Source organism: Sphaerodactylus townsendi, linkage group LG01 (genome assembly GCF_021028975.2).
Source record: "Sphaerodactylus townsendi isolate TG3544 linkage group LG01, MPM_Stown_v2.3, whole genome shotgun sequence".
NCBI lineage: Eukaryota > Metazoa > Chordata > Lepidosauria > Squamata > Sphaerodactylidae > Sphaerodactylus > Sphaerodactylus townsendi.
Genome location: NC_059425.1, coordinates 60,385,643 through 60,400,490, shown reverse-complemented (window position 1 = coordinate 60,400,490; position 14,848 = coordinate 60,385,643). Strand labels below are relative to the sequence as shown.

Below are 14,848 nucleotides of genomic sequence, written 5' to 3'. Positions count from 1 at the left end.
GGTTGAATTCTGGTAACAGTAATGTGCATCCATGAATTGTTGGAGCCTCTAGACTTGGTCCTGCAAGGACTAATGACTGGTCAGACTCTGCATTTACAGGGGCAGAGGCATAGCTGGGCCAGAGTGCACCTGGTGCACTCTCTGTGTTTTCTTCCCCCCCCCCTCTGCAGCGCCCTGCCCCCCACCTTACTTTCGTTCAACCTGGAAAAGCGGCCTGTTCCCTTCAGGCTGAAAATGGGGCTCGCAAGGTCTCCTGGGAAGTGTAGTTCTTACCAGGCTGTTTTCAGCCTGAAGAGAACAGGCCACTTCTCCAGCCTGCACTGTTTCACCAAGGTAAATGTGTGTGTGTGTGTGGGGGGGTGCCGTGTGGGGGGGGCAATTTTTCGCATGCCCCAGGCTCGCACCCAATGCAACACCCCCTGTCCCCTGGTAGTTCCGCCTCTGACAGGGGTGCCTGGGGATCTGGAACCAAAACTGTCTCTTCCTCTCAGAGACTTCCTCCCAAAGGATGCCCACTAGACCACGCTGAGCCATAACACTGACAGGTAGTTCCACAGCTTTGGCAGCTGTTTGAGTTGTTTGTTACTGTTGGAAAATACCCTTGATTGGTTTATGGCCTGATCATGTTGAACAGGACATGATTGACTGTGGAATGAGTTTGCTGTGAAATTTGCAGCATCCCTAACAAATGCTGAGCCATTCCTGGACCATATTTCCATATTTATTCTTGGTGTTGGATTAACTTTTGACTGGCCTAAATAATATTGGCCAGCCGCATGGGATAATTGGTTAAACAGCACAAAAAAACTCCAAATACTGACAGAAGCTGTAATACTGAAGTTCGTGAACAAAAACAGCATAAAAACCCAGGAACTAGTGGTCATTGATCTGCTCTTGCCAACTTCTTCATTTGGCTTTCAGTGGCTCATTCAAAGGCAAGATTGGATTGCTGGACCACCACAACATGGTTTGCTTCATGCCCTTGGGCTTTACACTTAGATTCCAGCAGGTTACTTCATTAAACTAGCATATCAGGTTTGATCGGGAGTTCTCATCAGCTTTTTGTTCAGTTTAATTTTATTTTTTTTACACAGATGAAGAAATTACTGTTACACCCATACTCAGTGACAAGCCAACTACATGACTTCACATCTACTTTATAACCACATATAATTACATAACCTCGCAGTTTATTTTCTCCCAGAACTCATGGCTCCTGATAGACTCTGTTCAGTCTGATCTAAGAGGCAGATTTTGAACTAAAAATAAAATTAGTTTTCAAGACACTTATACAATTAGGGTTCCCCCCCTCTCCTCCTGTATCAAATATTCTGCTTTTATTAACCACATTTTGATTTGATTCAACCAATGCAGCAGGAATGTTCTGTGCAGACTGTGTAGAATAAAAGAAAAGTCAAGCCCAACAAGTTGAATATTTGGCACAAACAGCCACCTTTTAATATAGCATATTTATTTGAACACATTGCTTTATGATGGGACAGTTCTCATGTTTCCAGCCCTACATCATAAACTCTTTTCAGAGCACATTCTGTTCCTTTTATTATCCTTCCCGTCTACTTTATATACATTGCAGGTTTTCTGTAGCAGACCGATGACTAGACTTGAAAGAAAATGATCTGGGTTACAATCCCTTACAGTCATGAAACTTACTTGGCGAGTCACTAGCCCTTTTCAGAGGCTAGAATGTATGTAGTGGACTGCAGGATTAGAGACTATGGTGGCCTGACCTAGTAAATATACAGGATTCTCTCAAAACCAGGAACCTTGAAAAAGCAAATCTGATCACACAAAATAGTTACACATGTGTTTTTCAGGTTTGGTTTAATAAACCCATATTTTTTTAAAAAATATATCTTCTAGAAAAACCAATATTATCTACTGGCTTTTGGGGATATTTTCCAAACATTTTCAGATTATTAAACCCAAACCTGAAAATACACCTTCCTCTGAACTCCATGTGGGTCTTGGAGGAACAGACAGCATGAGTGCGTACTGCTGCCTCAGAGACCCATGTAGAACTTGGAGGCAGGTGCATAATGGAATGCTAGGCCAGGTCAAACTAAACCCAGTGTTGAACTGTGGGCTCCATGTGACTTCAGAGGCAGAGCTTTGGAGGTAGAGCCAGTAGTATAAAGCTGGACCCAGCCCGACTGAGCCCTCAGTTCAATGCTGCACTCAGTCTGGCCGGGTACAACTTTAAACTGTGGGCTTGGCCTGGTTAGGTCCTGCATTGAACTGTGTGCCCCACTTCGGAAGTGGCACACACAGTTGAACACTGGACTTTGCCAGGCTGCAGGTAAGGGAGGCAGAGAGGTTTTCCTTTCTTTTTAAAAAGGTGGCAGGCCAAACAGACCCAAAAATGCCAAAAAAACCTGCCATTTTTCAGAATCCAATTTTTAAGCTCCCTTTTATTGCTGCCTTTTCCAGGTATTTTTCTGGGTTTGTTTTCTGGTTTGGATTTACCAAGTGTGCACTCATAGCCCAGCCCAATTTATTAATTGCTCTTCTCTCATACAGTGCACAGAGCTACTGGGGATTCAAACAGTGTTTCATTCACTGCCACCGTTTATTCATACCCCCCTCTCTTTCCTTTCCTTTCCTTTCCTTTCCTTTCCTTTCCTTTCCTTTCCTTTCCTTTCCTTTCCCTTCCCCTCTCTCTTTCTCTCTATACACATACACAAGCCCACAGTGCTAAACAAGGAGTTTACATTTATTATGATTTGAACATAACACTGAAGGAAGTCTAGTAGAGGTTACTAAATAACTTTTTGATTGAACTTTTTAACTATTTCCCAATTCCAGCATTTTGCATCCTTTGCAAACCAACCCTTTTCAGTCAGCATTAAGCTGCTGTTCTCCACAGTTTCACTTAGCCAGACTCACTTGTAACTCCTTAACTTGTTTTCAACTCTCTAAACTGCTGTTTGAACTTCTCTTCTCACTAACATTCCTTCAACTCCCATTGGTTCCTCTCAAGAAAAGATGGAACCTAGCCTGTGGACTACCGCAAAAATTATGTTTGCATAGTTAGACATTGTGTATTTCAATGGGACTTCACAGTGTAAAACTCTGCAATAGATTGCAGCCAAAGGACTGACGTATTCACAATGAAAATTCTTTTTCCAATCGATATATAAGAATTTCAAAGCGGGAATGGGAATTTATAATCCATTCACGGGATAATATGATTTATGGTGAGTTTCTAATAGCAGAAGATATATTTATGCTATGAAAGGAATCAGCATATAATTGAAATTATTAATCACAACAGTGTAATAAACATAGGCATATACTGAATTAAAATACAAAATTCAGTCACTAAAAATCAACTGTTTCTCCTATGAGAATTGTGTTTATTTCAAAACCAGAGATCAGCAAATCTCCACACATGGGTGTTGTGGGGTTTCCGGGCTGTATGGCTATTTTCCAGTAGCATTTTCTCATGACATTTTGCCTGCATCTGAAGATGCAGGTGAAACATCAGGATAAAATGCTACTGGAACATGGCCAAACAGCCCAGAAACCCCATAACACCCCAGTCGTTCTGGCCGTGAAAGCCTTCGACAATACATCTCCACACATGTATTAGCATGGACACAGCAAGCTACTTTGCTTTTCAACCAGAGTCAGATGTTAATCCAAGTAGCCAAGTCATTGATAGCACTGCTGGGACCAGTGATACAGGAAATGGCAATGTGTCTGGCTTGAGCCCATCCTTGCTTCCAAGATCTGCACAGCCACCAGCTGACGGCACTACTGGGGATTAGCTTGCTCCAACAGGTACAGTAGGTGTTGATTTAAAGCAGGGCACTTGGGTTAAAATAGTTGCCTACTCTCTTTTAAACTATTATTGATAGAATTCCATTATTGCATATTTGACACAAACATATTTGATCTGTCTCATTTGGAAAATGGCTGAGAATTGTCTGATCTCTCCCCTTCCATCAGTGTTTGGTCCTGCAAATTTAATGGGAAATTAGAACATCTGAAATGTTTGTCATTCCCAACAGGCCATTAGCATCTGGCACAGAATGATAAAAGACCTTTGAGTAAGGACCTGGATGAAATCATTGCTCCATTTTAAATCTAACTGTGTAGAGTAACAGGTGTTACTTTGCTCAGGGCAACTATGACTCTAGTTTCAGTAGAGAAGAATTGTTCATTTCATTTTAGACAGGAATTTTTTCAAGGGGATTGAAACACCTCTTTAGGCAGAACTGGGTGGCAGTTTTAATCTCTTACTGCAGACTAAAAGTGTGCATTTGGATATGCTGAATCAGAAAAAAAGCTGAAGAAGTATTTTTTTGCTTTTGGCTTTTTTCAGTGGAAGAAGAGGCACCATTTCAATGGAGCCAGAAAGGAAAATCCAAAAAAAGCCTTTCTTCCCCAAATTTTTCAGGTCCATTTTACCCAAGGGAAATATTTGTGGGACTCTGGGGAGGCTGTGTTTTGAGACTGAGCCAGTGAATTTTCAGTATAGTTTCAGGTGACTCTTCTTAAAAAAAACCTTCACATTTAGTAAAGATTAGGTAAGGGAGTCAAATTTTATGAGGTGCTCTATCCATTCTCCATTTTTACCAATGGAGAAAAAATGTGGCCCTATAAAATTGGACCCCCTGATCTCACTTACAAGAACCTCAAGTTTGGTTAAGGCCCCATTTTTCTCCATTGGTAACAATGAAGAATGGATGGGGTACTTCTTTGATGGCCCATAAAATTAGACCCCCTGACCCCCCAGTCTTCAACAAACCTGTGGGGTTCTTCTAAGGAGAATCACCTGAAGCTACACTGAAAATCTGGTGGCTCTACCTTAAAAAACTGCTCTTAAATTTTGATGAGCCAACATTCCCTTTCTTCTGATGCCATTAGGCTAGGTACATTTATTCTAAAGACTCCAAAACAACTGCCTTTAGTATAAATGCACCAGCCTTGTGGGTGTTCATTTCATAAATCTGATGAAGTGAGCTTTGACTTATTAAAGCTTATTCTGGAATAAGATATTTCATTGTCATAAATGTGATTTACTTGAGGTGCTTAGGAGAGATTTGGTAGATGCTTATGTGTAACCTCAATTCATTTCCTTCATAGTTAAACTTTTTTAGTCTTCTCTTAACAAAACTTCATACTTTGACTCACAAAACCTTATTTTGGAATAAATGCCGTTAGTCTGTGTGGTCTGTGGGTACACTGGATTTTTTTTTCACAATGGCATGGTGGGCACAGCAATAAAATTGTTGCCATAAAATGGCTACCACTGGAGGTGGGGCCAACCACAACATGCTTGTCACAGCTTAACTTCAGTAGCACAGTGAAGACCCTTGTGCTGTGGTGGCAGCTGCTGCCAAAGCAATTTTTTTTAAATTTGCGCTGCCAATCAAATCACTAGTAGTCAACCAAAAGCCTTTCTGGACAACAAGCACCCCATGAGGTAGGTGGGGCTGAGAGAGTTCTAAGAGAACTGTGACTGGCCCATGATCATCCAGTAGGCTTCATGTGCAGGAGTTGGAAAACAAACCTGGTTTTCCAGATTAGAGTCCTCTGCTCTTAACCACTACTAAACCATTACACATAAAACAGGTTTTATACCATGCAATCACCATTACAATTAGAATGTTTGAACTGACCCTGAAAATACTTATAGGAAATAAGATCTACTCCAGCAGCCTCTAGTTAACAGTAACTGGTTAGATGCTACAGGAAAGCCCAAAGCAAGGACTGCAGACAGCAACCTTTGCCTACTGATTGCTTCCCTGCATCTGACATTCTGCTTTGAACTACAGGTCTTATTTGACTATTATGGCTAATTGCCAATGATAGACCTATCCTCTATAAATCTGTCCCTTAAAAATCCATCTAATTCAGCAGACTTTGCCACGTCTCAGGGCACTGAATTCTACCCATTGTGTAAAGTAGCCCCTTTTTCCTCCGTCCTGAATTTTTTGCCTTTAGTTTCACAGTGTGCCCCCATAGTCTAGGAGTATTTCTCTACACCATGTCTATTTTGTAGATTTCTTTCTTGCCATCCTTGGTCCAATTTTTTTCCTAAATCAAAAAGTCCAGTGCTTTATTCTTGCCTCATGGGGCAGGAACTTCCACCCTATGATTATTCTGGTTGCCCTTTTCAGCATTTTCCTCCCTTTTACTCCTATGAGCAGCTTGATATCCATAAGATATCTTGGTCTCCTGCTGGCTACCTGTCCCTTTTCACCCAGTAGATTATCTTCCTTCTTCCTACCAATTCCTTCTTCCTCCTGCCCATGGCAAGATTTTTGAAACCTTCAAATTGTTTTGAAGCTTTCTATTGTAAGCTGCACAAATGATAGGCATACTTTACGCAAAAGAATATTGTAGTCTACCTTTTGGTAAAATTATCCCCATCCCCTCAGTTGGATAGTTTATATCATGATGACGAAAGACAACATACAAAGCATGTGTATCGCAAATATTATAAAACATGTATTTGTAGTGCAAGTCAAAATACAGGGACTCTATTCATACTGGCCAGCTAGAGGGAAACACATGATTCTGAGTGATCAAAAAAGAGCCCCCAAATTCAAACTCTTCAGAGTTGACAGTATTACAGAATACAAAAATATGGTGAAAATTTACACATTACACATAAAGTACTTAATTTTTTAATAGTTTACAATAGACATCTACAGATATGTTTCCAATTAAGCTGGCTTCTTACTACCCACCTATTGTAATACTATAGGTATTGTTACATATACCGAAAAACAATCCCAAAGCATTATACAGCGACATATTAGGGTCTGAAGATTAGACCAGTACATGTTAAATATTTTGCTGGTTTACTAATCGGACAGTTTATTCATTAAGAAATCCTTTAAAAAAATCTTAATAGACTTGTCTCTGAGACTGAAACACAATGTCTTTTATTAACAAGCTTTTCAGTATTTAAAACAATTGTATGAGGCTTTGCAAAAAGCTCTCTTAGAGTTTTAGCACAAACAAACAAGGCATGTGTGGCTTTTTCTTAAAAAAAAACAAAGATTTATCTAAAATGTAATACCGGACTATTTTAATTGACCTCCTAAACTATTTGTTGTTTTCAGAACTTCTGAGCACATGTTTCCTAAGCATTAAACATACTGGTAGAAGCTTATTTGGTCTCCAATTTTACATACTCCCCCGCCCCCCGCCCCCCATGGCAACATGTTCTTGTTTGATCCTATTACACAAAAATAAATAAGGCGCTGTTCATTCTAAAAAACTACAAGAAACAAAAAGGGAGTCTATGGCATAACAACATGGAGATCAAGTAAGACATGGGATAGATACAGCAACTCCACTTAATGTGATTTTTTTCCTGTTTTTTTCCTTTTCACATACGAACTCTAACAAATTCTTCCAGTGTTTATTTTAAAAAGGTTTCCTTTTCCTTTTCTTTCTATCATGTTGGTATTACTAATTTTGTGTTGTTGTTTTTTAAAAATGCTTCTTGTCTACCTCACTAACCAAGTAGGTGAAATATTGGATAAGGGCTTCACGGTTTTGCTTCAAATGTCAGTTGAAAGTAAAACAGTAACCAAAACAATGAAACCAACTCTCAAATGTTTCAGACAAGTACCGTTCTTTTTTTTCTTTATAAAACACTGCTGATCCTATGTGTTCTTTTGTTTCTTCCTCTGTAATTATGCTGCTTCCTCTTTTTTCTTCAGGGAAAACCAAAAATGCACACACTGTGCTGTCCCAGAGTATTCTCTAGCTGCACTTGCAAGACTTAACAATCATGTTAGAAAGCTGTTCGATCTTAGGCGTTTTGCCAATGTAATACAAAATGGTGAGGGGTTCTAGGTCCTGGGATACACAGCATGGAGATGCAGATGCTTCTGGGTTTATGGTATTATACAAGCTGAGCACCTAGAAGGAAAAGAAAGAGCAATTAAGACATTTATTTATTTATCTGCATACTTATTTCCCGCATATCACTGAAGTTATATATCACATCTTTTAGCGATTTAGGACATTTTAGCGATTTAGGACATTTCTAGTCTGCCTTTCTCCATGAACAAGAAAATGCAGAGACATTTGTTCAGAAAACAGTATTTGATATTAGTTAACTATACTGTTATATTTGGTATGTCTTTCTATCGATCTGTTACCATTTTGATTAGTTTACATGGTTGGGATGCTCTTTTAAGAAAAGGTGAATCTGGTAATTAAAGTTCTCATGAATCATGCAAATGTCCCACAAGGGTAATGCATTGAAAGGTTGTTGTGTGTTTTTTTTTTGCAAATTTGCATATAAGACTAAGTTGGTTTTCTTTAATTTGGGAATTAGTAGTATTGTCCTATCATTATGCAAAGTGAGTTGGTTTCTAAGCAGGCCACTGCTCCAAATTCTTCAAATTTTTAAACAACCAAGCTTTTATATATGTCAGGCAGGATTTCAGAATGGTACATCATGTTCCAGATACCAAATTCTGTGCTGACTTTTCTCAGTGTATACAGTCTGGATGACTCTTTCTCAAAATAATCTTTGCCATAGAACATAACTGCCTAACCAGCAGCCCACCTATTGTACAAGTGTAACTTACAATGATTTCCATGAGCTGTACCAGTTCATAAGGACAGTTTTTGATTCAGATCTGGTTGGGTGTGGTGGTGGTGTCAACCTGAACAGTACAGATCCAGTTTTCTGCTGTCAACAGACAACTAGGAAAAAGCTAGGAAAAAGGACTGAGGTTGGGATGACACAGGCCAAGCAATGGTTGGAGGGTGATTGATTAGAAAAAAACTGCAACTCCCATGAGAAAGAAAGGGGGTTTGAACTGAAAGAGTTGTATTCATGGAAGGTTCTTTTGTGTGAATGGAGGGCCATTATTCTTTGGATCATCTGGGTTTTTTCCCCAATTAAGTTTAGTTCATTCTTTCCTGTCCCATGTACAAACACTTGCTGTCCCTTGCTGTGGTGGAATACCTTGGATAGATAAGTTTGGCTGAATGGGTCTTTCTCATATGAGAAGTGAGACAAAAGAGGCCCAGAAGGACTGGGAGCTTTATATTTTAATTTTTTAGTCTTTATAGATATTGTCATTTTTAGAGCTTTGGGTATCTTTTTGTTTTGAAAAGCTGGCATCCACAATTTTAATATTAAAAATGATATGCTACAATAACAAGCTTGATGATGGCAGGCTTAAGAACATCACTTTTAGTTTCAAATGTCCCACAATTAAATCAAAGAAAAGACTTACTCGACTGTGCTGAGTATCTGAGCTCCATAAATAGGGACAAGCTCCTGCACAGAAATTGGCATGGTATCCTTTAGGTTCATGTATCCATTTCCATCCAAGATCCCTCTTAAAGTCAATATAAAATGGCCGCAGACAGCAGTTATCTTGCACATTCCTGTAAACAAAAATGCAGACAAATACATAGTTACAATTATGTTCTTCTATATTGGAGTGTGGGTAGGTTGAAGGTGAGTTCAATCAAAACTCAAATAAATTCTTTGTTTTTAAACTTCTGACAGTTGAATTATCTCCTATTTTAATTTGGCAAAGATGTTCCTGTCAGGAAACACTAATATGCCACAAATGAACTCTTAGTGATAATGCCAAAACTGAATGAATTTTTTTAAAAGTTTCCCATGCGGCCACTAACTGGAGCAATAATTCACTTTACTGACCTTGCCTCATTCCACCTAACCTTCATGGAGAGAATATGCTGACTGAAATATTAGTAAAATTATCTGCCTTCAAAGCAAGTATGCTCTGATCAGAGGTATGTGAAGGCACTCTAGGAGTGGACTCTCTGTGTAAACCCCACACAATCCTGTTTATGTTATTGACAGTGCGATGGGTTCTTGAAGGCCTCTCCATCCCTAATCAGACCCTACAATTCTATCTTGCTGCATGCATTCCCTACTCAAGAAATCTACTTGTTGGCCAAGATGCAAGGATCCATAGGTAGGTAGGTCCCAGTCATGTATTTATATTTTCCATAGATCCTTGTGTCCAGAACATTGCAGCAGTACCTCCATGGGCCCCAAAGCAAGGAATTCAGAAAGGAGGCCCTTCCCACCACCATTGCAGCTGCCACTAGGTAAATCTGGACGGAAAGGGAAGTGAGCAGCTGTGATGAGGGAGAGCTGGTGACAGGAATGTTCTATGAGTCCAGATTGTGGTACTGTTTGTACTCTATTCATGGCCTTTTAGGGGAGCGAGCATTTCTGAACCCCTTCACAATTACAAATTTCAGTGGCATAATTAATTGTCATTTTCCTGTATCTTGCTTTTAGCTCGCTAAAGGAAGAACAACATATATTAGAATAAACATTATGTGATAGTTGCTATGATAATGGATGTCATTATTTCTTTGTGAGCAACAGAGTCAATCCTTGGAGAATATGCAAGTGACAGAAGGTTTAGCCCATGGAATGGTCCCTGCAAAACCCAAGAGAAGACAGGTGGGGTAGGGGGTAGGGGATCAGATGCAGTGATTTTCAGGCCTGGCAAGATGTCTCAAGAGGTGTGTTGTCTCCAAGGGGCAAAAATCCATGATATCACAGAGAGGCTGGTGAGACTTGCATGATATCACAGAGAGGCTGGTGAGACACTGACCATTATTCTTTCATTTTGATCCACGTGGAACAAATGACACTGCAAGACATAGCTTTTAGGACATCACAAGGGATTTTCAGGCTCTGGGATGCTAAGTGTAGTAATTCTAGATTTTAAGAAAGCAGATTTCAGTAAGCTTAGGAATCTACTGGGTGTGATCCCATGATCAAAAAGTGCATGATGGTTGGTGATTTCTTAAAAGTGTGATCTTAAGGGCCCAATTTCAAACAGTTTCAATGGGGAAGAAAAAAGGAAGGTGTCTAAGGAAACCAGCATGGATGTCTAAAGACCTTTCAACTGAGCTAAGTTTAAAGGGGATGTATACAAGAAATGGAAAAGGGAAGAAATCACCAAACAGGAATTCAAACAAATAGCCAGGATGTGTAGGGAGAAAGTCAGAGAAGCCAAAATGCAGAACAAGCTCAGCTTTGCTAGAGAGGTTAAAAGCAATCAAAAAGCCTTTTTGGCTACATCCATAGCAAAAGGAAGAAAAAGGATATGATATGGTCATTGCATGGAGAAGATGGCAAAATGCTAACAGGGACCAGAGAAAAGGCAGAACTACTCAATACCTTCTTTGCCTTGGTCTTCTCCCAAAAGGAAAATAGTGCTCAACCAGAAGGAAATGGAACAGAAGATACAGTAGGGGAAATTCAACATAGAATGAAGAGGTAGTACAGAAATAAATCTGAATCTCCAGACTACATCCCAGTGTATTAAAAGAATTGACAGAAGTAATTTCAATTGCAATTATCTTTGAAAATTCCTAGAGAACAGGAGAAGTCCCAGTAGACTGGAGGAGGGCTTATGTTGTCCCCATCTTCAAAAAGGAAAAAGTTAGAGAACCCAAACAACTACCAGCCAGCCAGCCAAACATCAATACCAGGAAAGATTCTAAAGCAGACTATTACATAGTCTGTAAGCACTTAGAAGGGAATGCCGTGATACAAAAAGTCAAGCTGGGTTTCTCAAAAACAGGTCATACCAGACTAATCATCTCTCTCTCCTTTTTTGACAGCGTGACACATTTGGTAGATGACCGGAATGCTGTGAATGTAGCACACTTTGCCTTCAGTAAGGTCTTTGACAAGGTCCCCCATGACATTCTTGCAAGAAAGCTAGTAAAATGTGGACTAGACAGTGCTACTGTTAGACGGATTTGCAATTGGTTGACTGACTGAACTTCAAGAGTATTCACCAATGGCTCATCTTCATCCTGGAGAGAAGTGACTAGTGGGGTACCACAGGATTCTATCCTGGGCCCAGTGCTATTCAATGACTTCAATGATGGAATAGAGGACATGCTAATCAAATTTGCAAATGACACAAAATTAGGAGGGGTAGCTAATATCCCAAAAGACAAAGTCAGAATTCAAAATGACCTGGACAGCTTAGAGAGCTGGGCCAAAACTAACAACATGAATTTCAACTGAGATCAATGTTAGAAACTACAGAAAAAATGAAATGCACAGATATAACATGGGGGACACCTTGCTTGACAACAGGACATTTTGAAAGAGATCTGGGAGTTTTAGTAAACCACAAATTTAACATGAGTCTCTTCTTTCATTGACATGTTAACCAATCTATAGTAAGGGTGGGCAGAGGGTCTTGGACAACATATTGTCTGTGTGAATGTGGGCCTGAGAAAGGATACATGACTTTGAAGGAATGTAAATATCTGAAACATTCCTGAGATATTCTCAAATGAATATGAACTGAACACAGCTTTACAAAACATAGTCACTCATGTACAAAAGGTGTGCTCATGTGTATGGATCAGTACAGAAATAAAGTACATATAAGAAATCTTTACTACTGCTTACCTTCATGCTTGCCTTCTATGCTCAAGTGTCAATACAAAAGCTCATGCCAAAATCAATCAGTTCTGAATGTGAAATCTTGTGGGGGAGGTGGACAGGTGACAGCATTGTGAACAAAGAGAGATATCTGCTGCAACAGAATTCAGTCCTTGTTCAAACTTATCAATGGATCTGATAAAGAATGCAATCAAGGAAATAGTGGGCTACATTGCTAGCATATGAAGAACAACATATTTCTATGCTTGTGCATAAATAAAATCCTTCCATAGTTACCTAAAACAATAGGCAGCATCTAAAGCACGCTTCTTCCGTCGACTGGACTGTTGCGACTCAAGTCTGTAGGAGGGTAACAACATTAGCAGAAGATGTGGGGTCTTCCCACTGTATTTTTTCCTATTGGACTTTAAAGTTTTCTCAGCACTGTGGTAGTCCTCAAGACCTTCAAAAAATACATTTTGGTAATAAATACTGTGTTGCTTTGCTGGAACAAATTATATAAACCATCTAAGAAACCTGATTCACAGGGAAATCAGGGATTCTGGTATGCTTGTGTGAGTGTGGAATGGAGCCCACACAGGATTAACTGAAGTTCACTGACCCTCATATTTATCATTGTCGCTCAGTTTGGATGTTTCTTCAGACCATGGTTCAGAGATGGGTGACGTGCTGCAGCCTCTTATGCCTCCTCATACTTCTTGACACAGTGATTCACTACTACTTGCTCTACCCACACGTTGTCTTGATGCCAAAACTGGACAAGCTATTAGCTTCCATACCATTATTAGCCTAAGTTATCCAATCTGACCATAATGCCAGACCATGTTTAGAACAACCCAGAAATGGAGGTAATTGATACTAACAGGAGAGGAGAGATTGGGAGTATGTGAATCAGCAGCAATCCTTCGAACTGTGATTTGAAGAACTGTCCAAATTGAGCCTGTGTTTATCTTCAATTAAAGTAAATAATTAGTTTTTTATGTAATTTAGTAGAAATTAGAAGCAAAATAATTTGTACTATATTGTTGGCTTCATGCATATTAATGATTACTCATTTGATTAAATGTAATACAATCACCAGATATTTATACACAATACTTCTATAATCATCATGCGCCTTGATATTTATTTAATCAAAACTTGCATTCATTGTTCTGAGGTTCTGATGGTCCATTGAAAGTTAGTCACGGTGTCGAATGTCACACTAGTGTCTGGGAGACCCAGGTTTGAATCCCCACATTGCCATGGAAGCTCACTGAGTCCTATGGTTGGGATGGGGAGATTCATGATTGGGTGGCCAGCTTCTGGTTCCTGATGGAGAGCAACTTAACTTAACTTATAACTCAAGAGCCAGGATGTGATTCTAGACACCTCCTTCTGTATGGAGGCTCAGATCAAACATGCAGTCAGACTAACATTTTTCCATCTATCCCAAACTAGGCAGCTAGTGCCTGTCCTGCCCCAACTTTGCCATGGTGATCCATGAAACAGTCACCTCCAGACTAGACTTCTGTAACTATGCAGGGCTACCCTTGGGACTGCTCCAACTGGATTAAAATGCACAAATACTTATAAGGACACTGTGGCGACCCCACATTTAGCCAGTACTTTGTCAGCTCCATTGACTCCAGGTGGAATACCAAATCAGGTTGAAAGTGTTGGTATTAACCTTTAAAGCTCTGGTCTGGGACCGGTGTATCTGTGGAACCACATCTCTTGGTATACCCCTTGGAGAGTGTTGTGCTCAGAAATAGCCTTCTGGACATCCCTGGCTCCAAAACTGTCTAGTTGTTCTCAATCAGGGCCAGGGCCTTTTTAGCCCTATCCCAGCCTTGTGGAACACTCTGCCCATTACACATGGAACACTTATGCTGAGCCGGTTCTCTGTGCAGTGGGCTTGTACTGGGTTCTGCTCACATTTACACTCTGTTTATACGTGAGGAGCAGCCCACAGTATGCAGTGCTGTTTGTCTGCTGAACTCTGCCAGGTCACTGCTTTTCCTGGTTCCCTTAACTCTGCCCATCAACAACCTTAAAGGCACAGAACTAATATTCTGTCCCCACTCCCTTCTCCTCCACACATGCACACTCTCTGCCACCATTGCAAGATAAAAGAAGAGACAGACTTGTTTTAAAGCCAAGTCTTGCCCAAAATAAAGTTTTAAAAGCCCTCTCAGCCATTGGGGAGAGCAGAAGAAGAGTGGGGGAGTTGAGGTGGAGCAAAAAGATGCCTGTTTGTACTGTTTCTTGCAAAAGCCCTCTCTTTTGTTACTTTATATCAAAAGATCGATCTCTCAATCTCTCAATATGTGCACTTTAGAGAAGAAGGAGGAGCCAGCAGCTTGGACAAGGGGGTGAAGAGAAAGGCTCCAGGGCACCTGGCAACTGAGGCTGCGCTGGTGACCGAACACAGATGTTAGA

At 40.1% G+C, this 14,848-nt stretch overlaps 1 protein-coding gene across 1 annotated transcript in view; it reads right to left on the bottom strand.

Annotated features, from left to right (window-relative positions):
* Positions 1–1,428: 1,428 nt before the first annotated feature.
* Positions 1,429–14,848, bottom strand: part of TGFB2 (transforming growth factor beta 2) — a 124,524-nt gene continuing 111,104 nt past the window's right edge. The window contains exons 5-7 of the mRNA XM_048495980.1: positions 12,704–12,869; positions 9,240–9,393; positions 1,429–7,905 (exon numbers count right to left, since the gene is read on the bottom strand). Of these exons, the coding sequence (XP_048351937.1) occupies positions 7,747–7,905; positions 9,240–9,393; positions 12,704–12,869 (479 nt within the window). The 3' untranslated portion in view covers positions 1,429–7,746. The remainder of the gene's footprint in view (positions 7,906–9,239; positions 9,394–12,703; positions 12,870–14,848) is intronic.